The sequence below is a fragment of the Odontesthes bonariensis genome, chromosome 20 (genome assembly GCF_027942865.1).
Source record: "Odontesthes bonariensis isolate fOdoBon6 chromosome 20, fOdoBon6.hap1, whole genome shotgun sequence".
NCBI lineage: Eukaryota > Metazoa > Chordata > Actinopteri > Atheriniformes > Atherinopsidae > Odontesthes > Odontesthes bonariensis.
The window spans coordinates 25,050,231-25,077,986 of NC_134525.1; the positions used below are offsets into that span (position 1 = coordinate 25,050,231).

General features: G+C 42.9%; 1 protein-coding gene across 3 annotated transcripts in view; it reads left to right on the plus strand.

Moving 5' to 3' along the window:
* The window catches only part of nrp1a (neuropilin 1a), a 57,230-nt gene that overhangs the window by 17,533 nt on the left and 11,941 nt on the right, over nt 1-27,756 (plus strand). For all 3 annotated transcript variants that reach the window (XM_075451928.1, XM_075451930.1, XM_075451929.1), the window contains 6 exons: nt 2,871-3,052; nt 9,419-9,646; nt 12,039-12,194; nt 14,644-14,810; nt 23,755-23,910; nt 25,883-26,027. In XM_075451928.1, the coding sequence (XP_075308043.1) occupies nt 2,871-3,052; nt 9,419-9,646; nt 12,039-12,194; nt 14,644-14,810; nt 23,755-23,910; nt 25,883-26,027 (1,034 nt within the window). The remainder of the gene's footprint in view (nt 1-2,870; nt 3,053-9,418; nt 9,647-12,038; nt 12,195-14,643; nt 14,811-23,754; nt 23,911-25,882; nt 26,028-27,756) is intronic.

The window sequence follows — 27,756 nt, forward strand, 5'->3', positions numbered from 1 at the left end:
TGTGTGGACCCACTGGTGCAGAACCACTGGAGTTCTGGCTGCCACCACTCATTTTGGCACAAATAGAGACATTTTGAAGATGGTGGTTTCTTTCGCTGCAAAACCCCCCAGGGTGTATTCACTCTACCACCTGCATTATCTCCCTCACTGTGTCGACTTTTCAAGATGCCGAGCTGATGATGTGCCGGGGTACATCATGAATAGCTTTTCTGGGGGTGCAGCGAGTCAAAATAGGGGCAAAACCAAGTTTTTTTTGTCCTTTTTCAATCGTGTTCGGAATAAGCAGAGTGATGCTATTTATGTGTACACCAATACGTGTTACACTGTACATAATATGCATAATCCTTTTCATCTGCGCACATTTGTTCGTGAATACACTGAGCACACGCGTAAAACAACACAAATCCAAACACACAGACAGACAGATGCTCAGCTCCTTCTGCTGCACTGCAGCTTGCTCTTCTCCATCTCAGTGATGCATCTAAGCATCAATTTTTTAGGTGTATGGCAACGCTCAGCTTTTGGCAGTTACAATGCATGGAAGGGTAAGATAGCTGCAGAGACAGAGGCTCTGAGTTGAATTATAAGTCTGCTGATAGACCAGAGGAGGGCCTCAGAAAGATTGATGATCTGTTGTGGACTGAGAACACAAAGGAGGAGAGGAGAGGAGAGGAGCTAAGTGGACAAATTGGCTCTTTATGAAACTGAAACAACTGGGGAATGAATCTCTTGTGTATGCTGCCCATTCGAGCAACTACACACTGTGAGAGCCATACATACCAGTGTACCTATACCAGCAAACATGTTGCTGGTATGCTGCCCATACCAACATGTATACCTTTTTATTTGTGAAAAAAAACCTTTTATTTCAACTTAACTACATGACATCATTATAACGAAAAACCCAGAATAGCAAGGGAGCCCTCCAAACTACAAACGAGTTACTCCCAGGGTGTTTGGTGGATAATAACACTGTAAACACCACGTGAAAGTAGTATTTTTACTGAGCTGCAGCTAATAAAGAAGTTGAAACAAAGTGGTGCTTGTGTAAACCAAGCAAGGCTGTTGCTACAGCTGGTGGTCTGATGAGGACAGAGGAAGTAGACCCGGTCTGAAATCACACCATAATCAGAGAATGAGAGAAATGAGAAATGAGAAGGAGAAGCCATAAAAACCCATAGCAGAGGTTTTCACACGGCAACACAGACTGAGTTCCCAAAAGATTTCCAAACATACAGAAAAGTGCAGGGAAGCCAGTTGTTAGGGAGCTACAATGCCTGTAAAAAGATAATCCTAAAGAGTTCCTAATAGTGGAGGGTTCGCTACAGCCTGTTGTGCTTTCTTGGTAGGACTACCCTGAGGTACAAGAGGAGGCCCTCCCTCTGAGGGACCCAGATCCACATGTGGTGTCCTCCTCCTCGCTACACAAGCCTATTGGTCACTTTAATATTTATAACCCGTTTCCCCTTTTTTTGTATGTGTCTTTGAGACAAGTGAAGGAAGCCATTTTGTTGAAAAAGGTGGCAAAGGAGGCCTGTTGATACAAGTCAAGCTCCACCTGAGGGATTTAGCCTAATTGTGCCGTCAGGTAAAGTGTAGATCACCTTTTCGTGCAAAAACCCATGCATCCAGTGACTCCAGAATCCCTTAGGAGACCTGATGTTTTGACAGTAATTTGGGAATCAAGCAAAACTATGATAATTAGCCCCTTTGCCTAGAGGGTGCATATTTTCTGTGAAGACTGAATATGACCACACACCTGCTGCATCGCATGCTGTCATGCGTAAAAACTCATCTTTGTATTATTTACTGTTATCAAATTGCTGTGATTTCATTTGGTTACTGATGAGGAAGGAAAAGCAGTTCATGAGCATCTGGAGAGGAATGTATTCAATAAGCAGCCTGCAGGACTGAAAACTCACAGGGAACTCACGATATGAGCAATTAAAAACAGTGGAAACCTGAACTGAACTGAGAGCTACTTTTGGATCAGCACCCATCACATGGAATCAAAAAACAGCATGGAGAAGTCATTTCTACTCATCCTTAAAAGTCACGCACGCATGCAGGCAGGCACTGGAGGGAAAACTACAACTCAAGATGCATTTCATGCACACTTTTTACAAGTGCCTGAAACACACACACTGATAACCAGAGGCTGTTCAGACCACCCTTATTGTCCAGGCACTCCCATTTTTCTTCTACCGGCGTAGGTTTCGCATGGCAGATTTCACGTGTGCTTCTGTATCGCGGCATGATAAAAGCTCCTCGCCTCCTCTCCTCCAGAACTCTGTGCTGACTCAATTAAGTGAGCTCCCTTCAATGGCTGTGGGTGTAAAATTCCATTTGAATGCAATGTTTGAGTGCGTGTGGGTTTTTTAATACTCTTAACACCTGCTATTTCTATATGAATAAAAGCTAAAAGCCAAAAGTATAATTACATTCCAGACTCATTTTTTTTCTTTTTAAACAACCTGTGGTTAAACAGGGGATAGACAACCATTCAGCTCAAGATCAGTAGTTAAACTATTACATAAACGTGGTGTCAGTGCTCCTGTGAGCACAGTGTGTGTGTGTGTTTGTGTGTGTCCGTGTCTCAATATAATTAAACTATATAGCCTCCCCGCCTGTTCCCTGAGTTTTAACCTGAGACCTCATTAGTGCACTAGTTGTTTCCACTACATTACCTGCACAGTATGTTGTGTTGTCGGTGTTTCTGATCCTTTGAGAATTGTATTTGTGTATTTGCACTTTCTCCCTCATCAAAGACACAGTATAAAGTGAAAAGCAGTAATATTCTGGTCACGAACATGTTTACGAAGAACCTGAAAAGCATCGTGTGACCGACACTGTTGCTGTTGTTTGCTCAGGTACGACTATGTGGAGGTGCGAGATGGTGTGGACGACAGTGGTCAGCTGGTGGGGAAGTACTGTGGGAAGATCGCGCCCTCCCCGGTGGTCTCTTCTGGAAATCAGCTCTTCATCAAGTTTGTGTCTGACTACGAGACCCACGGAGCAGGTTTCTCCATTCGATACGAGATCTTTAAGACAGGTGGGTGACAAAATTACAGTTGTAGCTTTAGAAAATCCTACTGAATATTAGTATATCTAAAGTTGTGTCTGTAAATCCTACTTTTACTGTAAATTTAAGTTTGGGTTTTTATTCTCTAATGTTTTTAGTTTCGGTGATGTTCAGCTCACTTTGCTGATACCCCCACATATCATTCCAGATCACAATGTGCATTTCATGCTCCTGTATGAAGACAATGATCGTTGTCTTTGTAGTGGTTTGATTTGTTGATTGCTCTTTAATTCAATTTCAAATTATTTTTGATTGGCCTCGTTGTTGAGATCTTGATTTAAATTTAGAAGATCACCAGAGCTCCAGATCTATCTGTTGCCAAATCCATCAAACACAAAGAGTTCGGAAGGCTGGAGGAAGAATTTTGATAATGAAGCAAGAAAAAGCCTCTCTGTCTAATTTCATGGTTTGTTTGTGCTTTAGTCAAGGTACCGGAGTATCTCATTATGCAAATGCAATATGGCAAGCAATATGATTCATTCAAAACCAATGAATCATAGTCCCTTATGTTCCCTAATTGTTGCAATTGTTATCTGGTGGGAATTATTGCACAATAGAAAGGGTGTAATTTGATATGCAGTGATTGAACAAATGTTGTTTCAAGTGTTGGTTTATTGTCCGATGGCGGTCCACAGTCTGGCTATGTACCCGCCATTATCAGCCTAAAACACTGGATGTGGAGAGAGTAAATTCAGTCCTTTCAGCAGAGTTCATGTCAGAAAGTGCTTTCAGTGCCACAGTAGTGTGCAGTAAAGTTTCATTCCTCAATGTTTTATCTAAAGATAGGAGCTCTGGGTACCATTTGGGTACGTTAAAGCACAAATATTATCAGGAGATGTGTATCTTATCAGAACACAACATGAAGAAGAATTTCCTGTTGGTTTTGCTGCCTTCCTTTGTTTGGACTGCAAGAAGGTTTAGAAGGAGGACATCATATCGAGAGAGTGACTAGTCGGCTGACAGGTGCTACAGACTCCACTTTCATTAATTAACCTTAGCAGCAGTCCATTGGACCCTTCCCCCCAATGACCTCGGAGACTTGATGAATAGCCTGGCAAGGTTCCTCCTTCCTTTTAATCTGTGTGTGTGTGTGTGTGTGTGTGTATGCGTGTGTGTGTGTGTCTGGCTTTCTACGTGTCACTGGCATGGCTGGGCAGCTGGTGGAATCTGGGTCCATTTGTGAGATCAAAGCGACACTCCACCCTGACATACGTAAACTCGTCCCCGAACACTGCCTCATTCCCCTCGATAGGCTGCTTAAATCTGCTACATTCTTTCCATGATTAGCTTGGTATTTCCCAGTCTTATCTATTAGCAGGGACTGATTATAAATGAGCCATGTTAGGAGCCCTTTGGCAATAGGGGAGGAATTGCTGAACACACTTGCGGGCTGCTGAGATGAGGAATACAGATCTAGCAAGAAATTGAGTTGAAAGTGTGGACAGAGATAGAGCTACAGAGTTGGAAGTTGATGACAATCTGTGTGTGTGTGTGTTATTTTTTGCTGATTCAATTCAGAGCTTGCGAGGGGGCTGGTATGCAGGCAGAAGCTTTTTTTTCTCTATTTGTTCAGCTTTTTGGGTGCTGAACCCATGTAAGATAGCACTATGTAATGTTATGCCTTAAATTCCCTTTGTGTTTTCACTACTGCGGCACTGGCTCCCGCCAAGAACAAGGCTCTGAGATCAATTAACAGCTCTGTTTGTTAGAGCGTGAGAGAGAACTAAGCAGAAAGAGAGATACAAAGCTAGCTGATTAGCACAGCTTATCAACAAACAGGGTATTACTTGGGAAAACATTGTGTTGGCTAACACATGTAATGTTAATGATGATACACAGATGGTCTGATAATGGATAGAGGAACAGGAGGCTGGTGCTTGCGTATATCAATGGGAAGGGAAATGCACGGATTACTGGCTGTTTATTGCTGTGATTATAGGCCTGGATCACTGCATGTCAACCTCGGGTTAAACACAATTAGAGGTCACATGGAACATAAATTAACACAAATCGTACATATGTAAACACATTCTTCCCCTCGGGATCATATGCCAACCTACAAAAGTATGTTTATATGTGCAGGTTGACCCACTTATGCGGTGAACTATGTAAATACACTATTAAGCACAAAATGCTGGCTTTAATAGCTCTGGCTTTTATCATTTGCTGCCTGCAAAGTGTCTAATTGGAAGAGAACAGGTTGTTTTGCGTCTCTCTTTGGGTGCTTCCACATCAGTGTCTACCCCTCTCCACTCCTCAGTCCAATCCAGCTATCTTAATTAGCATGGGCTATTTATTTTACAGCCTGCAAATTGGCAGTCTCGCTCCACTGGCTGAAGTCTGGTGAGAGGCAGGGAGATGGCAGGGAAGGAGGAGGTGGAGAGGAGGGAGCACATTAGCAAGACGGTTATGTTTTGTCTGTTTAAAGAACTTGAACTTCAAAAGAATAATAAGATGGTGACTAAAAACGCTCAGCAAACTATAGCCTTGACATGAAAAACCAGCCTCGCTTTGGTAGAAAAAATTGTTGTCAGCCACAAAAACTGAGTTTACATCAGGTTTTCCTCTACCAAAATCTTGATGTTTTTACAGGAGAGGGAAAGCTGTGTTCATCTTGTCATCTGCCGCAATCTCTCAAAAAGTTCAAAAATGATACTGGAAAAAAAAAAGCCTACTGTTAAACATGCACACAGCTGAACATATGTTTTCTCCTAACAGTGTTGCAGTCTGCCCAGAGCGATATGAAGGTTGGCAGAGGGCCCACTGATGTGGGCGAGGAGACAGAGATAGTGCCACTGGTAGCCCCCCACTCACATACACATAGAAGCCCAATTTCTCCATTACTCAGCAGAGTGACAGCATCAGTTAGAGGGAGGCTTGCCTTTACTTTGAGCACACACCTGTGAAAACACTTTCAAGGTGTGTGTTGGACACACCCCAAACAGACCCACACACACACACACACACATTCTCCTTAGTCCGTCATTGGCACATTTGCCAAGTTAAATGCCCTGTTGAGAACACAAAATGCCCTGTAAATGCAAACCTGCCTTTCCATCTGTTTCAATGGCTGTCCCTCCATAGACGTCAAGTTAATTATTTATTTAGTGCTGAAAGAGCTCATTCTCCACTAGCAATTAAGCCTTCTGTCAGTGTGACATGAGGACAAAATGGTGGTGAAAGGGGGCACCTGAAGGAGGCGACGGCAGTAATGGGTGTGGAAGCTGGGCGAATCGCCAGAAAGAGAACAACATTACACATAAACAGTAGTGATTTGCTTAGCAGTCCAAAAACAACACCTTCAGCTGGTGTGGTTTCCAACCACCTTGACTGTGTATGTGAGGAGGGGTGAGTGGGTATGATTGGAAAAGACAGAGGTGGATGTGTGGAATGTCAGACAGAAAAAGTCATTTTAGAAATGAAAAAAGAAAACGATTAACACCCAGTCTCTGGTCTGCTACTCAGCACTTAGAGGCAGCAGCTTAATAGGGACACGCAGGGAAAGTAGTCAGAGAGCTGAAAGGCACCATCTATGCTGCTGGAGCCATATTTATTTAAGGATTCGTGATGAATCTGAAACACTTGCAAAGATCAAAGTCAAATCCAATCCTAATCACCCGCTGAGCAACTTCCAAATGGCATTTGTTTATATCATTGTTCAGAGTAGGAAGACTCAAGACTTGAAATAAGTCATTGCAGCCAGCAGAGAATACTGAGGGGCCTTGGTGGAAGCTGGAGGTTAATATGCACTCAAGGTTACTTCTCTTTTCCTTGGAGTAAATTCAGCTATTTGTTTAAAGGCAGCTGTTGAACTGCTGGCTGCACTATAATAGACTATCTGATTTGAATTGACTGAAGTTGTGTCCATTCCCACTGAGTAAAACCTTTGAAATTCCCAAACCTCTTTTGTCTTTCTAACCTGAGCTCTACTTATGGCAGCGATCAATCCTCCAGGAGAGACAACAAGTAGTGAAGCAATAAAACAACAGTGGGTGAGACAGACATGGAGTTAGGGGCGGGGAGTTAGCAGTCAGCTGACAACTTGACATGTTTGTGTCCAGGAGCTCCCTGTCAACACAGATGCATGCGCACGAGCTGAATGTACGTTGGGACGATGCTACAGGAAAGCATGACGGCTATCAGTGAATGCCTCTCAGGCTGACATAAGCACAAAGCCCAGCAATGGGGAAATGGGGACAAAAGCCACACATGGAGACACTAGATGAAAGAGATCTGTCGGCTGATTATCTCACCAGTGGGAGCAACAAGAGTGTTCTTCCTTTTTTGCCTCTACTTTTTGTTATATGCAGCCAGGGATACAAAAGTTCACAATTGAGAGGTTTGTCCTTTGGTTGCCCTTAGACATGAAAAATCAGAGAGAACATAGAGAAGACCAGACCTGTGTTGCCTGTGACGAGGCAACACAATACAACAGATAAAAATGATAAATTAATGCAGACAAGTTTCCCTGTTTGTCTACAGGCCTCTGAGTTGAATTGGTTAGATTTGTATCTGTTATTACACATGCAAGAGGGTTTATGGGAGTTGTGTGTAATGATAACAGAGGAAGTGCTTGGATTTTGACATGTTTTCAGTGTGATCCATTCCCAATCACCTAATTTGTTCTGGTCAAGTGCTGAGCTGAGATAAGAATCAGGGTGGGGGCTTATGGAATTGATGGAGAGTGAGGTTTTGGCCCTATATCCAGTTATCTAGAGCACCCCAGCTCCATGGCAACGTTTTCTTAAAGAAGTGGCTTTATCTATTGTTTTTTTTTTTTTTCCTCCCCTGAATCCTTCTGACATTTTCCCAAACGTGCAGTATATAAATAAAGTGCGGTACAGCAGCATCCAGCAAACCTGTCATCCAGGGAACGCTGTCGCTGTCTTAATAGAATCTCTCAATTTTCTCCAAGTTAATACGAGGAGAAGCTGCAAAATTATTGGTGCCCACTATTCTTGAAAGCCCCAGTTTAGCTGCTGTGCGAAATGTCAACTCTGTTTCGAGTCAAAACGCTGCTCGCCGCGGCTTTCAACTCGGGAAGAAAGAAAATCAATATGACTCTCCATCCCCTCTCTCACACCACTAGTGGACAGGCTCAACTGGGCCTGATGGTCTTCAATTAGGGCACAGCGAGATGCTTGAGTGATGCTGGAAAAAGCAGTTTGCCACATTCATTTAAGCTACAATGACTGCAGCATGGTGGTTCTATCTCGCGATAACTCCCCGCAATTTTGGCTTCGATTGGCCCCATCTGCACCCATCACGCCAGCTGCCAGACGAGCATGAAAATGATGTTATCCTGGGTACATTTCTGCCACTAATGGCTCCAAATAATTGCACTGAATGACAGTACTTCTCTCTTTTTTTCTCTTGTCTCAAGCGTGTGTTTGTGTTAAGCTGAGCTTGGACCTGCACTTGAGCCTGGAAATCTTAATGTGTCTTCTCTGTTATACTTTTACACATCAGCTGTTAGTTTATACATATATATTTGTGTATGTATATATATATATATATATATATATATACATATATATATATATATACATATATATATATATATATATATATATATATATATATATATATATATATATATATATATATATATATATACATACACATTTCTTTTCTTTTTTTACTTCTTAAATTCTAATCTTACGCTCCAAGAGGTAGCTACCATGGCAAAGGTGTTTGTGTGTCTTATCAGCCTCTCTGGGGAGCCGTGGATAAACATTTTGACTTACCTCTGTGTAAAACTGTGTGTGTGTGAGTGTGTGTGTGTCTGTCTGTGTGTGTTTGTTGATGTATGTGTATGTATGCGTTATTGCTCTTACCTTCCATCACACAAGCTGTTTTACTTGAGCACCTCTGTTCATGCTTGAACATCTGTTTTACAGACATGTCCTGATGTCCTTCCGTGTGTGAGTGTGAGAGAGAGCCAGACAGCGAGACGTTTATTCATCATTGCTCGACTCTGTTGATTGAGATCTTTCACTAATGTTTTCAGTGTTGGTCCAGATGTTCGCACGGTGAATAACTGTGATTTGTGTCCTAATAAGGGGAGAAAACCCCAGAACTGTCGAGAGATCCAGATGTAGCTTCTTGTAAATAGATGAGCCATCAAGGTGGTCCCTTCGCTTTGGGCCATAAACTGTCCTGTACTCAACAGAGCAGCTGGGAAGCAGAGCTTCTCAATGACCACTGTATAAAGACACCCAATAGATCACTTTCACAATGGCCATTCAAAGACATTATCTCCTCCCCCTGGTTTGTACTCTTTACAGCTCATTTTCTCACTTGCCATCTTGTTTACAACCTTTATCCTTCTTGCAGGCCCTGAATGCTCCAGGAACTTCACCTCCAATAGTGGTGTCATAAAGTCACCTGGGTTCCCAGAGAAATACCCCAACAACCTGGACTGCACTTTTATGATATTTGCCCCAAAGAGGTCTGAAATCATTTTGGAGTTCGAGAGCTTTGAGCTGGAGCCCGACACAACACCCCCGACTGGTGTCTTCTGCCGCTACGATCGCCTGGAGATCTGGGATGGCTTTCCTGGAGGTGAGCCAAACAGCAGCTATGATAGATTCAGACAAAGCTGAGCGCTCTTGGTTTTTCATGCAACTGAAATAGAGAAAAGTAGGCTAATCATTCTTTCTGATAACAACTTAATGATTCCTTCATACTCCTGCCACTGTCACCCATTGCATGTCAATGATTTTAATGCAAAAGTACAGCAAGTGTTTTTTTTAACTACTCCAGGAAACATTGATTTTCAAAGTAACAGCTTTACACGCTAAGATGACATTACCCAGATCCGTGCGCTATCTGACTTCACCAGACTTCTCAGAGGTCTTAACAGCATCATGAGTGTAGTGCTTCTTCATCGTTCAATGCCTGACACTTATTGACAGCAAGAGCCTCTCACCCTTCTATTTTTTTTTTTTTATTTCAGTCACAGGCTGTAACAGTTTGTCAGCGTCAATACTTTTGGGAGTTCAAGGTCTAATCTGGCTTGTGATGTTTGAGTTTTTATTTGATAGTCCCATTTTACAGGAAATGACACGAAATTAAATTTCCTCCTTAAGTTTCCTTGTGTTTCTCATCAAAGAGAAGAAAAAAAAAGTTGCTATTGCACTTCAGTTAAAGCACTCTGGAGCTGTTATGAGCCAACATCCCCCGGTCACAGGGTTGAGCAAAGCCTTTAGCACTCACCTAGACTCATACACGCAATCAAATATTGCCTTATAACGGCATTCTCAAATCCATTCATCTTAAAAATCGGCAGGTGTAAGACGGGGTGAGCAGTGTTCAAAGCTATGCTTCTATAGCCTGAGATTAGTCTTTGAACTCAGCGAGCCAAACACATTTTGAAGTTTTTCTCCCAGCTATTCCAACACGGGGTGCAGACAAGATGAAAGCTTCTCTCGCATGTCAGCGGCTGAAAATTGAAAGAATTTTATCTAGCTGCGTTCGACCTGGAGCACATCTGTATTCTCAACCTTTTCACTCTCGGTGATAAGGTTGAAGTGTTAATCACTGCCCCTTTTCAAGTGAATTTACTTAAACTTCACATCACTGAAGATGTGATCAAGAGATGAGAACATGCCACATTGTTATCACCTTTTTGTAATCCGTAAGTTTAACAGAAGATGTCTGGAAAAGAAACATTTCCTGTGCTACTTCGGCTAAGTCAGAGTTTCTTTTGTGGTCAGTAACTGGGCACAAGCACTTTATGTGCCATCACACCTTTTCAAGGGCTGCTATGTGTGACAGACAGTGGTGTATAAAAATAAGCCACGAGGGAAAACAGTGTGTCGGCTTTTGCCAGGCGGTTTCTGTTGTGCCTGCTAGATCGATAGTGCATTAGCACAGAAGGCTGGAGGCATGCTAGCAGTTGGAGTGTGCCGGGGTGAGAGATGTCCAGGCAAGCAGCAGGGGAGTCACACCTCCCCATACCCACACCTCTCAAGTACACTTCGCTGGACAGGCTCTGTAGAAGAACCTCCACTCCCTATTTTTTTTTTTTTCTTCCCGGAGGAATGGTGAGGAAAGCAGGACACAGCAAGGTTCTTTAAAATTTCATAGAGCAGTGGAATCATGCAGATAATCCGATAGATAGCTTTTTTTCTCTTTTTGCAGCTCAGTCCTTACTGGGTTTAAAGACACATAGCATTCCCACAGACATACACCAGGCACCTGGTTTATGAAGATTAATCCGAGCCGTCACACCGTGGCCCATAACTCCCCGCGGCCCGGCCTTTGCCTTTCATGTCAGAGCTGGGCTGGAAGTGGCATGTTTTGGATGACAGGAGGCCGCAGGGAGGCAGGACTGTCACTAGCCGCTGATCACAGCATTACTAATCACGGGATAAGCTGCAGATCCCAACACAGTGACAGGAATGCACTCTCATAAATGTTCATGGATCATAGCACACATCAAAGACATGGGACAAGGTCACTGTGCTCTTTTGCGCTCCCTCGTCACTATCACTCTTTCCCGAGTTTCTTTCCCTCTCTGTCTCCCCCTAATGTCCCTGTACTTTTACCTGTGGTTTTATAGTCTTTTTTTTTGCTCCCCTCTGTTCTCTGTCCAGTATTTTTTTTATTTTTTTTGGTTTTCAGTATTTACAGCCAGCAAAGCAAACCAGCATGACAGGAACTATGACCCTCCCCGCACAACAGGTGCCTGTTTGCTCTTTTTGTGTCCAACAAGCGAGCAGCCCTGGAATGGTTGGAGTTTTTTCTCACGCGTCTTTATGGGGTCTGAGTGATAAAGAGAAGATTCATTCAGTGCCATACCTCACTGACACACTAGTTTTTATTCCTCCACGAGGGGAGTTAATAGTTAAACCCATGTGTGACATGGCTGTGGCAAACAGACAAATATTGATTTAACCCAAGTCTGACCCATGGAACAATGTTGGTGCTTTGCTTTCCTTTCTTTCTCCAGTTGGGCCTTACATTGGAAGGTACTGTGGGCAGGACACCCCAGGAAGGATCATCTCCTACACTGGCATTTTGGCACTGACAATCAACACTGACAGTGCCATTGCAAAGGAAGGCTTTTCTGCCAACTTCACTGTCATCGAAAGGATCGTTCCAGAGGGTGAGCTGGCACAAAAACACTGGAAATGAAACAAATGCGGATGTGAAGGAGTACAACCACAGTTAGTGAAGGAACATAGGAATTTTTAAACTGTTTAAATTGCATGTATACATCAAAACTTTAAAATCCCATAGAGGTTTGTTCAGTGACGAAAACGTAGATGAGTCCGAGTTGAAACTCAGAGGTCAGGAAGTAACCAAGAAGCAGATGTCCCCTTTTGAGGAATCTCCACTCGTAAGACAGCTTACGAGTTATTAAATAAACCCTGCTTCTTCATTTCGAGGATGTGTTACAGGGTACAAGTCTTCCTCCCACAGTTTACAAGACCTATGTTTACACACAAAGTTCCCGGAGTGCTCAAAAAGGCAGTTTCCCCCATCAGTTACCAGCCTGAACACACACACACACACACACACCCCTAGGGCTTTTACGTTCTGCATCGCTGTCATGGGGCTTGACACCCATGACCCCATTTTGCAAAACGCTCCATCTAAACATTTCATTAACGAAGACGGGCTCTGGTAAGACTCGTAAATCTGTCCAGCAGCAAGACCACCCCTTACACAAAGACTTTGAATAGTAACCGAGGTGGATGACAAGCAGCAAGTCTACTAATCATCTCCGAAAAGGATTTGGCCTTGCCCAAAAGGGAAGACAGAGCTCGCACATGTGCGCGCACGGCAAGCGTAACAGCTCCACCAAAAAGTGATACACACCGCAATGACTGCTGAGGTCATTGCTCTGAGTTCTATAATTGCTCTTAACCACATGTCTGAGGTCAGATTACTCTAGTTAACTTCACCTGCAACACATTCACCATTAAGAGGCACTGTGAAATATCTGACCTGTGATCAGTAAATTCTTCAGTCTGAGAATGAGTTGCTTGGTCTTACATCATCAATTCAGACATATCCAAGATAGAAAAATGTCTCCAAACTTTGCCTTTGCTCTTCCAGGCTTGTACCACTTGAATCATTCATAATCCCCTTATGCATAATACACAGTGGATTTTCTCGCCTCTGCATGGCGAGGGGAAGGGTACATTCTGGCTGAAAGCTACTGATGGGAGCTGATAAGGTGCTGAAAAAAGGCCTTGTTTTTTTGCCCGTACAATTTTCTCTTGCTCTCGTTCCCTCCATCCACCCTATATTTTTTTGTGCTATCTTCTCAGCCATGCTTGATAACCCACATGATCAGATACCCTCAGCGGCAAAACAAACAGCCCTTTGTGTTTTCGTCGATCGTGGATGATAATGTGGGTCTCCGTTAAAAAAGAAAAGAAAGAAAGAAATTTGACTACATGAGTGAGTTTCATTTAAAAGTGCACAGAGAAAAGAGTTGAGAGGTGCGAAACAGTTTTCTCGGTCTCACACAGAGACTAAGGCTCATATGATATGCACAAATGCATGAGCACATGCATATGCAGCCGTGCATTGACACTGTAAAACGTAAACACACACAATGACCCTCTGACTAAGGGTGTGCTCGCAGATGGGCAGACCATCTGTGTTAGCTCTTAGACAGCAGTCAAATAGCAGTTCCACACTGCTCCTTGTCCTGAGCCCTCTGAAAGATTGTATACTTAAAAGCACATATATTTGGCAAAAGATTTTATATTCATGTCTTCTTCTATGGAAGAAAAAATGGTAATACAGCAATTAAAAGGTGATCTATATACGTATATATATATATATATATATATATATATATATATATATATGTGGAAGTGAGCCTTAACGCCCCTGCTTGTCTTTATGGTGACATTATACAACTCGTGTCTAGTTCAAGAGGTTTTTCCAACGGTTGCTCCACAGAAGGGATCAACATTTCTGACCTGCAGGGGTTAAAGAGGCCAAACCCAAACTGAGCCAGTAGGGTCTTTAGACACAGAGTTTTAGAACTGCTACCCCATGTCAACACAATCAACGGAAGTCACCGCATGGCATGAGTGCTTTGGCCAGTGACTAAGATATATGGCCTCTAAATACAGATAACAAACACACCCAGAAACTGCACCCAGAAAAGTTACTGTTAAACTGCCCTCAGGGAGGTGAAGGAAACACATTCAGCCAGTGGAAAAAATAACAGGAGAAAAAGTCACTCTCACGCCTAATACCAGCATAAACCACGCTGAATGTTTTATGACGGCATTTTTACGTCTTAATGCGGAACACATTCATCCAGCTTCCATTAAAAAGTACTGAGAGAGAAACAGAAAGGATTTACTGAGGCATTGCTGATGTGCTGTTCTTTTCTGGCTGGCATCACTGAGTGCTTGTCATGTGGTGGCCTCCTCCCCAGAGATTAGCTGTGATTCTGAGAGATGCTGAAAGCGCATTCTGACTGCATTCTGGTTGCTCAGGATTCAGTTCAACATATCTTACTTTCTGCCCTTTCACCCTTTTCTTCTGCCTTCTTTCTGTCTCATTTCTCCCTCCACCGCTTTCAGACTTTGACTGCAGTGACCCTTTGGGAATGGAATCGGGAGAGATAACATCAGACCAAATCATGGCTTCATCCCAGTACAATCCCAGCTGGTCCCCAGAGCGCTCTCGACTTAACTACTACGAAAATGCATGGACGCCAGCAGAGGACTCAAATAAGGAGTGGATACAGGTACCACTTTTCATGTCATAAAGAGGAAATGATTAACTTGTTCTATATAATTGCTTCCTGAAAGGTACGGTCAGCTACTGAGGGAAGATAAAAAACAGCTGAAAAGTCAACAATTCCCCATCTTCTCACACAACTTTGGTCACTTCGTGACTCACCTTCTCCATAAATTCCAAAGAACTTTATGCTGAATGCCAGTCTAGATAACGGAGCTTCACAAAAATTTCCTCAGACCACTCTATTTACCTCTGTCCCTCTGTCTTTCTGTCCTACCTGATAACTTCCTCTTTCTTTGGTATCAGGGCCTTGAGGGATGCTGGGATTTAGTCCAGGCATCCTGGCGTTATACACACACACACACACACACACACACACACGCACACACACATTCAAACGCACAAACAGGCTCCATCATATTTTTCCGTCTGTCAGCTTATCTGCACAAAGCGATCATCACCCGCCAAGGGAACTTTATGTGGGAAGATTATGGATTTAGTTTCTTTATCCCTTGATGGGGATAAGACACGTATCCCGAGTCCTCTCACATCACAAAACCCCCCAGTAGCACACCCACTACAGCACTACCTACATGCATTTGCAGTGTCTTTGATTTATTAACCCAAAGCTTCCAAGCCTTGTAAATGCTCAGACTGTTTTTTCTACAGTATTTGCTTCATTGCTGAAAACTTTAGCCTAGCCATAATCCTCATGGGATGAATAATAGAGCTGAACCAAAGCCAAATATTTGCTTGGGGAGGGCCATAAGCAAGCTTTTCTTTTATTATTGCAATGAAAATATTGTCCTAGGGGTCCCTGTTTCTCCATCATACTAATTTGATCGGTGTGCGGATGCGTATGTGTGCAGGTTTATGTGCATTCTCCCATGCTGGAGTGTGTGTCTGTCTGTTTGACGTTCTGGGTGAGTAGGAGGGTCTGGCAGGGTCCATATTGTCCCGCGGAGGAGCCCGGCATGTGTCTGAGTGGATCAGGAAGAAAAATAGCATCCCTTTACCAATTCCTCCTGCAACTGGATGGTCTGTTGCATTAAATATGTGTCTCTATGAAGAGGTCAGATGTGTGTGTAGATTTAAGGTTTCCCAGCCTGACGTCCAGCTTTTTGTCATAGGAAATTAGGAGCGATCACAATGATATGTTGCCACTCCAGACTCCCTGATAAAGTATCGATCATATTGAAGAATTGACTTGGAACAAAAATCTGGCTCTTACTGAACGTGCTGATTCTTAACACTAATCAGATAAAAAACATTGAAGTGGACTCTTCGTATCTTCAATTACAAAGGCAGCAGAACAGTCTGTGGTTGCCCAATAATTTATGTTTTCTAAGGAATGCGATGCACTTTTGCCAAGCAGTCTGAGCTCCAATTATCACAAGTGGTACTGGAAGAGTGGAATTTCTCATTCCCCTTTCATTAAGCCCATCCACGTTGCTCAGACACCCTCACAACATGTACAAATGATCTCAGTGCACAGTCGGATGCATAGTAATCAATTCATTATTTATTTGATGATCATTCCCTGACTGCAGTTTCAGCCAAACAGTTTTATTATTCATGACAGGCAGCTTTTGATTCCTGGGCATTTTCCTTTGCTCTGCTTTCCTTCTTCTTTTCTCAACATAATCCAAAATTGTCATCCATTTTAATGCTGCCTCATTCTGATGGATAGACAGAAGGAGCACAAGACTCTGCAGTCTGTGGGTTCTTCACTCACTAATTAGATTTGTGTGGTATGGTTCAGCATTGGGTGCTGGGTTAGCAAGGTCATTAATCAGCCCTTTGGTGTATACAGAGATGGACAGATGTCCTTTGAAGGGGTTTGTGGCTGGAAGAGGGAGCAAACAAAGAGGCAATAACCCCTCAAAACAGGCCTGCTTTTTACTTTGCTCTTTTTTACTCGATTCTTCTTCACCTCCTTCCATGTCTCCTTTTGGAAATGCAGGTTTAAAGCTCAGCATCGAGGTAAGGGGAGGTTAGTGCATATCACCTGCCTGTGTGAGGCACTGCTTTCTCTGGGGATCAATGTGAGCAGCGGACCTCTCTGTGGCAGGATAAAGCAAGAATAAATGTGGGTAAACCAGAGTAGCAAGTCAATGACCTGTCTCTTGCTTTATGAACTCACATAGCACTGGCAAGGAAATGCCTGCATCTGTGCAACACATTCGTCCCCAAGGGGAAAGTATGGCATGTTTATGGACTAACATAATGCTTCCTCCGGGACTTTGGGAAATTATAAAGAAGTCGACATCATGCAGAAGGACTTCAGAATCTGTGGATTTGAACGAGCCAATAAAAGACTGACAGCAAGGCTGAATCTCTGTCAGGCAGCTGCCATTGATTGCACATACTCACAACATCAATAATTTAGACTGTCTTGGAGTGAACCCAACTGTCAATACCTGAAAGCCTCTTCATTGAGCCTCCCATAATGGAAATATACTGTATATCGTATTCCATACATACCTATATGTTGGCTTCAGTGGCTCCTGCCATTATTCTCAGTATTCTTACCAGGATGTGTCATTTCTCCAACAGTATTTATGTAATCATTAGTCTCTATGTGTTTCTGATTACCTCATTTGTTTAGTAATAAAAGGAGATAAACCTACCATCCCTCTGCTCAGGTCATGTGAAAAAGCCTTTAATCTCTCCTCTCTGACAGATGAAAGCACTAAACCTAGCATATCGGTGCTTGTTGACATAAAATGCTCCTTTATCTCCTTCATGCGTTATTAATTCCATGGTAAAGTCAACCATTAACCACACAACAACAGGATTACATGTTAGTTTAAAACTCAGGTTGTGGGCTTGGGGGTCGCATGACTTGTCTTGAGCCTCTTTCCTAACATCTATAAAGCCAATGGCACTGTGAATCAGCAGGCTAGCTGACCAACCAAACACTGTTTAATTACACACTTCCTTAAGAAGAATGCAGCTCTGACCCCGTGCGAGGCTAACGTCAGACGATAAACCAGCGTGCTCTCCCATATCCTGTTTTCTGACTAATCTTAAAATGCTCTCAATTACCTCAGGTCTGATATTTGTAAAAAGGCCCCCTTCATTTTCACTGTGTCTTTTCTTGAGTCCGTTCCCATTCCAGGGCTGTCTACCCTGCCGAGTGATGAGTAATTAGAATATGGACTGGTAATTAACAGCAAGTTCTCACTTGATGAACTCCAGCATGATCAGCAGAGGAGAGGCTGGCATGCAGCTGCTGGTGAGATCATCATCATGCCATACAAATGGAAACAATGGAGGCTGTCTGTGCCTCCCTGCTTCTGGGCCTCGCTCTCGATTGCAAAATCAATGAGAGGATTCAGAGCCACACTCGATTGGAGTAGCCAAAAAGTGGGACTAGAAATCGAAACGCAAGGCATAGCATGATGTAATGAAATGAAATAGTGCTGCATAAGTACCCAAAGACAATATTCAGCTCAGCTGTAATCAGTGTCATTTTCAGTTCCGTTATTATAGAAAAAGAAATGCCTGAAACCCCTTTAGGCAGGAGTCGTCACCAAATGACCATATGCAGCTGTGTATCCTGGGAAAGGTTCATCAAGCAGCTTCCAGACGTGACATACCTTCAGGTCACCCTCTTTTCCGTCCCCATCACTGTTTCCTGGTTTCATAATCATTACTCAGCTCATTAGTCATGTGAGTGTAGCAAGGATGGGAATGACCCTGAAGTTGGAGTCTTTAAGATGATTCACAGGCAAAAAAAAAACTTGAAACCAGACTGTAATCCTTCCTCTTGCAACCAGTATTGGAAACTTGCACATGTGACTGAGCACAAGCACAGTTCAGACAATCTTCTGAATTATTATTGTTGTCATTTGACCTATACATTTCTCATTGTCACTATAACGGATGATCAGCGCATGTGAAGACAATAATTTAATGCCACCAAAGAGGCGTCGGTAAGCTTAAAATAACCTGTAATTCTGTCAGGTGAATAATGTGATAAATGGAAGGTCGGGAGTGCAAGTCATAGGTCCTGCAGCTTTTGAGTAATACAATTTTCATGAAAAGAGGATTATTTACTCGTTTAAGTGATGAAGCTATTCCTTAAGGCTTCTTCTGCTAGCACCAAAGAAAGTGTCGTTAAAACTGATGAGCAGACTGATGAAAGCTGATTTAGAAATACTGCTTCTGAGGACAGAAACATGTCTCCTCAGTCCGCAGCTCTGTGAATGTCAGCTCTGTCATTGCTGTACACAGACAATGATGATGAGACTTGAATGCAGAATCATAATAATCGAAAGAAAACATGTGATTCGAGACTCTTCATCTACTTTGACTGTATCTATACCATCCTTGGAGATCCATAAAGCACTTCCAGAGGTTGTTTCCTGGAACAAGGCCTCCATCTATGTTGACCAGCTGTTCTTTGAATCTAAAACTCGGGGGAGCACTCCCTTCTTTATCACCCTCAGCATTTCTCTTGTTGTATCTGGTGAGGGCAAATGAATAAACTCATTCCCTAGAGGCTTTGGATATTCAGTCAGCAGCAGCCCACACACAAACGCACACACACGTAGATGAGAGGCTTTACCCCCTCTGTTGGGGAAGCAGAGAAATTGATTTAAGAGAAAAATATTTTGTTCCTCTTCTTCCAGAGAGCAGATCGCTGCATGTAACTTCTTGGCAACTCAATTATAAGTCAATCAAGCAGTGGGGGGATAGCTCAAAGGCCTTTTCTTAAGCTGCCTGTTGAACCTCTCACCTTTGGCTTTATAAGCCGCGTGTCTGCGTGTAGCAGCCATACAACATTGACTAGGCTTTAGCCTCAAATACAAGTCATGCGTCCTGACATCTGAGTCATACAGCAGTACAGCAGAGAGAGTAATGACTAGACCCAATGATCACCCCCCAAGCTATCATTGCCATTTAGGAAAAGTTAGAACATTTTCTTGAAGCTAAACTTAAAACTCTATACGAACACTCTTAAATACTTAAGTGCAGTGTCTGTTTGCCATTCCCACCATCTATTCCTAATCTCACGCTCGTACGATTTACCTCCATTCAAATGCCTGATTATAATGTCAGTTTGTTGATCTAATTGCACGCACACCAGGCTTTTACTGACAGGTGTTACAAGCCACAGCACGACATATTCTTGCTTTTCTGTTTCATCACTACTTGAAACCACTAAAACTGCGCACCTAGGTTGTTATGAGACATGAGACTTTAAGTCATTATTTAGACTCATAACAGTAAGGTAGAGAACACCTAGAACACACACGAACACCCACATAGGAGTGTGAGTTGAACACATTTTGCACTGTGCTGGAGGAGGAACTCCTGGGAGACAAGGACATGACTTGCCGACATATCAGCCTGCCACTGCTTTATGGAAAGTATCTGCGAAGCAGGGATGATTTCTTACCCTACCTGGCATTTTTATGACTCGGGTCGTGTGGTCCTTCCAGATACAAGTCACTGTGCACCAGCATGCCCAGAATGTGTGCTATTTATTTATAGGTGGGCTTCAGTCCAAATTTTCTTATTGAAAAAATAACAATCAGGTAGATCAGTAAATTCTCTATATATAGCAGTGGTACATTAGGAGTTATAATTCACACCCTGTGCCAAGTGATTACACCAGCCACTGAGCATGATTCAGCCTTTCAGCTCTAAATGAGAAATCCATCATCATGTGAGGGTGATATATTTACCTAAGATCCACTGTGGTCTTCTTTCAATTTCTAAGCATTAGTTTTTAGTCTATGTATATAGGTCAGTAAGTGCTGTCCCAGCCTCTGGGTTAAAGTGAGTCCCACTAGTAATCATTATCCAGGGTTGTTTGTTTTCTTTGTGGTCTCTGCGGTTTACAATGGACTTTGCTCCACATATAAGCATCCTGACAGCCCGTCTTCTCTCCCTGACCCGTGTAACCTCAGTCTGTTAGCACAGCCTCAGCATCGTTCTTTTGCCTGAAACAAGCACCCATTAATAAATCAAGCTTTGCTCATTACCCAGGCCCTGTTATCAGCCCCTGTCTGTGAAATTGATCTAGTCCACACACTTTTTCACTGGGGACCCCTTGCCTCTGTCCTTCACATCTTCTAAGGCATTACTGTCAGTGGCTGACTTCCCCTCCCAGCTTTTTTCTATGCACTCTTCCCTTTATCCTCCTTGGAGTACCGTAGCTCTCTTCTTTTTCCTTCCTTCACACTCTCTTTCATGCACTCTCCTCATCACAACCTCACCCCGTCTTTGATGCCACTTTTAGACTGGTGCTGTATAAGGCTTGAAACTTTGTGCCCAAAACTTTCAAACAGCTGCAGTAAGTCAGTTTGTCAGGCAGCTGGATTCATAAGATTCATAAGATAATCATGAGATTCCAGAGATCACCACAATACTGAACAAATCCATATTGTTTTTTGCTTCTCTCTAGATTCCAGCAATAGCTCAATTTAAATAAAGGCTCCAGTGACAGTGGATTGTTAATTTGGTTGGTTAAAGTTTGATCGTTAGAGATTGTGATGGGTCCATCCAGTCACCTGCCAAGTATTTTTCTCAGTGCCCCAACAGACTCAACTTTTCAAATGGTTATGTGTTGCAAACCTACTGATGCAGGTAAACCATAAACATCAAAGGTAAGAGGACTCCTGAAAAATCTAACTTATGCTGAAATAAAAACATCAATTTACCAAGCACGCTAGATCCAGAATACTGATCAAAATCTTTGGTAAATCTAACTCTCATCAAATCCGCCATATATCAGTCCTCTCACATAAAATACATTTGAATCTGATGACCTATGAGTGTTCCCACTTAGCTCCCGTACTTATTCATTCCCAGGCACATTTACAACTGAGATTCTTTTAGAGGAAAAAATTCTATCTAATTCTTTTAGTCCATTTTTAGTTAAGCCTTTACTGTAAGCTGTTTTGTCATTGGTCCATACTAATAAGTCAGAAAAATGATTGCAGATATTACGGCGCTGCCTGTACTTTACAGCTACCCAAACTTCACTTCCATCCCATGCTTTCCCCATCGAGCTCTGCCAGCCACATACAGCCATTTATCCTGCAGAGAGGAATTCAGCTCCCGCGTTATTAAATGGAAGCCATCTGACGCTGACAGGATTTGATTTTGTTTCTATTGGTGGATTCAAAAGAAATCTGGGACTTACTGTAAGAGCCCCCTAAGCCTGTTGACAGGAACAAAAGTATTCTGTTTTTGTACAGTATGTGTCTAACTTTTGTATAAGTCTACATTCATCCAAATCCTTTAAAGTAACTTTAAAGAGAGACTGAAAGAATATGTTGGAATCTCATTTATTGCTCCCATCTGTTTATGTCTTTTTACTTCTGGAAGAGAATTTGACGAGCAGGAATGACCAGCGTTCTGTGGCATGCAGATGCTCTTTCCCTCTTTTCCTGCTCTTTGCTCTGAATCATTAGGTGTGGTACAAGGCTGTATATAGGGTTGGCAAGCAAAGCTAAACTGTATGGTTTTACCATTCTGGAGCTCTGTTAAAATGTTTGAAGAAAGACAACCCTGCTTTTAATTTTACTGAAAAATGTGCTCACAGCTATGTCTGTATGTTCACGCTCCCATAAGGATTTTGCTGTTGTTGCTCTCCCTTACACACCCATACGCACGCACATGCAGCTGATCTCCTCTGAGTCCATTCAGTAATCTACTCAAGATTTTGGTTACCATCTTTCAGAGCCCGTTCCCATCTCATGTCAACATCAAAAGCCTTGTCTCTCATTGTGATCTTAGAAACCTATTCGACCAACGCCTTGGCTTCCTGCATTGCTCCTGCATTTCACTGACATCGGCACGCAGCAACATTACTCCTCATTAATGTCAGCTCAGCCTGTCAAAGGTGGTGTTAACGCTTGTTAAAATTAAGCATGCTTCTTTTACTCAGAGGGGTTGGAATCTTTTGAAAGCGGTTCTGGTTTGCACAACCTTTTTAAATCTGTTTTAGATCAAGGGATGGGACGTGTGTTTTAAGTAGCCCCCACAGTGGTCAGAGGGAGAACATTTGTTATCACTAGTGGCTGAAAGATCCCATGAGTCGCAGAGCGAGCGATGGCTGCCTTCCCATTCAGACATGTGAAGTCCCAATGAGTTCAGGCAGCAGCATTGATGTGATCAAAAGTCAGTCTGAAGCCTCTTTCTGCCTCAGAAACAGGTCAGGAATGGCGAGAATAAATGTGTATATATGTGTGTTTATGGGTTCAGGGTGCATCGTGGTTGTGAGAAAGCATGGTTGTTCGCAGGTGGGAGGTAAAGCAGCCTCAAGTTTAACCAAGCATTACTTCTGAATGTTGGGCACACATGCATTGAATAAAATTCTATAAATAAGGAGACCTACACTGAGACTACCTCTCTAACCCCACCACCTCTGGTTGTCTCCGGGTAAGAATGTAATAGCCCTCCAGTAATGCACTGCAGTTTATGATTACTCTATAAAGCCCTGCATATTTTAAACGCTCAATATTGGATATTCAGTCTGTGTATCCCTTTCCTCTCGGCCGATTCTGATAATGTGATTGCAGACCCTGTTTTATTCAGCGTTCACTTTTATCCAATAAGCTCTTGTCTCGTATCTCAGGAAATTAAGTTGTCATCCTGTGTCTTTTTCATTAATGTGAGTATCATTTCATTGCTGTTTATTAAATTCCAGGTAGCAGCTGATGAGACTGTGGCCAGAGGTGGTTCTGATAGAAGGGCTATATTTTTAACTCTTGTCTGTGTATTATTCATGCCAGCTGCGCAATGAAAGCTTTTTCTTCAAGTTATTCATGCCTTTCAACAAGCTAAATGCATTACATTTAACTGTATGTATCCCAGTTAATCAGGCCACTTCTAAACATTAAAGGAGAAGAGGTTAACAGCTGCTTTGGAATTTACCTTGATAGACACTTTTCAAGCTTTTTCTCAGTCACTTCTTTCTTTCCTTTCCTCAGGTGGACCTTGGGTTTTTGCGGTTCGTCTCAGCCATCGGTACCCAGGGCGCCGTATCCCAGGAGACGCGGAGGATTTACTTTGTCAAGTCCTACAAAGTAGATGTCAGCTCTAATGGAGAGGACTGGATTACTTTGAAAGAAGGATCAAAACAGAAGGTACTCTTTAACATTTATGTGATGCAGCTTAGATTTCAGCTAGGATTCCTTTTCTTTTTTTTTTTAAAGTTGGTTGTGCTCAGACCAGGGACAGCAAATTAGGAATTTGTTTCTCTTCCAAAACAGCTCAGACCTGAAAAGCTTTGCAGCTCGTATATATAATCTTTGAAGGGCATCCATGTTACAAGCATGGACAAGTGGTAGATTAGCATTTACTTGAACCAAAATGAGTTTTTTTGAGATTTGGGTTGTTTTAGATGAGGAAAAAAAACACTCCTCTATTGTCCCTGGTCTGAGCAGCGCTTAGCTTGCCTTAACTAACCTTTCACAAATCCTGTATATTTCTCTAAAGATTACTCTGACTGCTTCATGCACCCCCATTTAGATAAAAGTGCTTAGATGTATAGCAAACTTACTTTGCTGAAAAAATATATATATATAAATGTAGAAATATCTACAGGGAGGATTGTGTTAGACGACTGCCACCATTTTATGTCAGGCTCCCATCAACTTGTTGTAAAAGAAGCAGTGATGACAAAAGACTTGACAAACAAGAGTAAAAGGTGATTGGAATAGATGGAGACAGCTGAGAATGTCAAGTTTGAGCAGCTGGTGGAGGTGGGACCGGTGGACAGAGACAAAAAAAGGAAGGAAGGAAGGAAGGAAGGGATGGCATGCTTGACCGGAGCGCGGCAGGCTGTAACCATTGACCGCCGATCAGCCTGTCAAATAGACAAGGTTTTGTCCATCTGGAGTCAAGCACAGCCTCAACTGTGGGTGTCCAGAGGGGCAGGGAAGCATGTGTGTCTAGTAGTCCCCATATCTGACACACATCTAAACACATGAGCTGTTTTTGAATGAAGGAGTGTCAGGCTGCCAACAGAACAATAAAGTTCTCGAAATCAACAGACCATCCAATCAAGTGCTGCTACATACGTATGTCCCCAGGCCTGATTCTTTTATGGTCTCTCCAGAGCACACTGTTGTGTAAAGTGGCAGCTTAAAGGTGCCGCTGAAAGCCTGGCTTGTGTTTTTCCGGCCTCTAAAGTGCTTTTGTGTGGAAGGGCACCATTTTCTACATGCTGAGTTAGCGCGGCTGTGGAGGAAGCCACTTTACGGCGAGCGAGTGGAGAGTAGATTCCGAGTGACATTTAAAAAAGTGGATGACTTTGTAGCTGGGTCGCTCAGTGACTTGGTTGATAGGTATTGCACAAGGACTTAGTGGTTGTATGGTCTAATGGATCAGCCGTGGTGATGTTTCAGTTCATCCCAGATTAGCCTTACTTCCATCTCTCCTTCCGTCCATCTTACTACTCCCAGCTGGGTTCTTCCCCATCCCATAACATCTCAGTCAGGGAGGCTCTGTGGTCACCTTTGAGATTCAATTACTCAGAATGAACTGTGACAGATTGCGGGGAGTTGTTTGGCTGGGTGGCGGACCTCTTTGTGTGGTGCTAGTAAACTGTCAATTGACCCCAGGGGAGAACACTGACATCTATGACCTTTCAGTGAGACACTGCAGTAAAACCTACGCCAGATCTGGAGGCAGCGGACAGTAAAAGGGCTTCATGAGCCAACCTGCTCTTGTCAGTGTTAAACATTCAGCCTCAAGTATCACAGTCTTTCTCAGGCTTGCTTTGATCAGATTCAGCTGTAGCATGTGGCACAAGAGGAGATGCAGGAGCAATTCCAGGCACAACAGTGAAACTGCTCATTAATGAGCATCCCTTGACTTTGCACAATGTAGCACCATAAAAAATGTCTTTAGATTTCCAACTTGCTGTGTCAATGCCTTCACCATATACACCCAAAGGCCAAGCCCAACTTGTCTTGTTTCCCTTTTTTAGATTCTCATGAAGCATCTTAAGCATTGGGATTTTTTTTTCCTCAACATTTTTGTTTTGTTCTTTAATTCTAGATGTAGCCAAGGATGTCCTGCCAATAAGTTTCTCCTCTTCTGACACTTTCTCAGGTATTCCAAGGTAACACCAACCCTACAGACATTACCAAGACGATGCTGCCCAAACCCACGCTTACGCGTTTCGTCCGGATCCGTCCTGTTACCTGGGAAACAGGCATTGCACTGCGCTTCGAGGTGTATGGCTGCAAGATATCAGGTCGGTTACTGCTGATCCCTGTTAATCCTCATACATATGCTCATGAATCGCAATTTTATCTTTGCCCAGAGTTGCCATGAAAAATACATGATTTTACACAGTGGTGAACACTTTGAAATTTGATAATGAGCTGGTGCCCTTTACTTTGCTGGTAAGTAAATAGTCATAGCTCCCTTCTTATGGTTATTTCCAAAACAAGCCTCAGTTGCACAACCACCTTGTCACTGCCACTGCCGGGTGAAATGAGACTCTATTTGAACCTAGCTTCTACATAATAGTGGCACATAAATGAGGGTTACGAGTTCATGTCGCCCCATGTTTAGATGCATTTCATTCCATGTAAATGGAGTAAACAGAAGGCATAGAGACTTTCAGCTGGGTAGGCTCTATATGGTCCCATCCCTCCTGCTGTTCTGAGCCTCCGCCGTAGCTGAACTCAGTGTTTTCTTAAGCAAACTTGGATTTGGGTTGCACTCCTCTTATCTTTGCATGATGGTTTTCTTCATCTCTGAGGGATTAAGAACATGTGCATCGGATTCTAATTAGTGCCTGCTTGTGTGTTATGGACAGAAAAAAAATAAAGTAACCCTCCTCTGTCAGTATTATTTGTTCAATCGTAAACCATGGATTGAAGTTAGGGTCAGAATCCATTGCCATTTAAATGCCCTCTGAGTGTTCTGTGCTTTTTTCGTACTGAGCCACTTATACATTACATATGCATGGCTGTTCATGTAATAGCCAAGGGCACTGCTGGTACAGCAGGGTTACAGCTGGGGCGTGTGTTTGTGGCACATAATCAGACCGCTGTGCAGAGCGTAAACACATCACAGGATCGAAGTCACCACAGGGCCTCTGTAATGACGTCAGCACCCCTGGGTGCTCTAAAGACACTGCCAACTCCACTGCAGGCGACCAGCATCAGGGAGGAGAAAGTGAGGTCTCTGAGGACTGCATAAACTCTGTGACTCACTCTGTTCTACACTGAGTTATGGATCCCAGATACCAAAACTTTAATAATAAAAAAACTAAAACTATGGAGAGCCTTTTAGATACATCTCCACATTATCTTAAAAAAAAAGGGTTGCCATAGTTGCAGCTGAGCAATGCACCAAACTGAGACAAATTCAGGATGCGGTACTGTGTCAAACTGCACCAATATGCATTTCATTACAGGTCCCAGTCCCACCTTCCTTTACTAAAGTCAAAAAATGATTCAGGCATCATAAGAAAAGAGGAGAATGTCACAAAAATGTTCCTCCATAAATTATCATGATCGCATCCACCTTAACTACTCATTAATAAAAAAGATCTACCACCCTGTTGTTTGTAAATATGCCGCAGTGTATAAATATCTCTGATGAACCACTGATGCTCCACCCAAACCTCAAATGTGGGCAACTTAGCCCTGATCATCTTCTCTCTTACTGTCCACAAACATAAACACGAGGGCTTGTTCCACTGGGTGGATCATGGCGTGCATGCCATCTCCCCAGCTTCTGTGATCCCAGCTGAAGTCGATTAGCAGCTCCAGATGATGCAGGGAGTTCACTCAAGTGTCTAAACTCAGATCAGTCTCTTTTTATCTCTCCGACACACACATGCACATTCTCATTCACACATATGTACCTTTCTCTCATATCGTCCCACATCAAAGTCGTTCCAAGTGCACTGCCTAAGCTTTGCTCTGCCAGACGCTCAGACAGATCTTGGCCATAGACGAAAGCAAGTC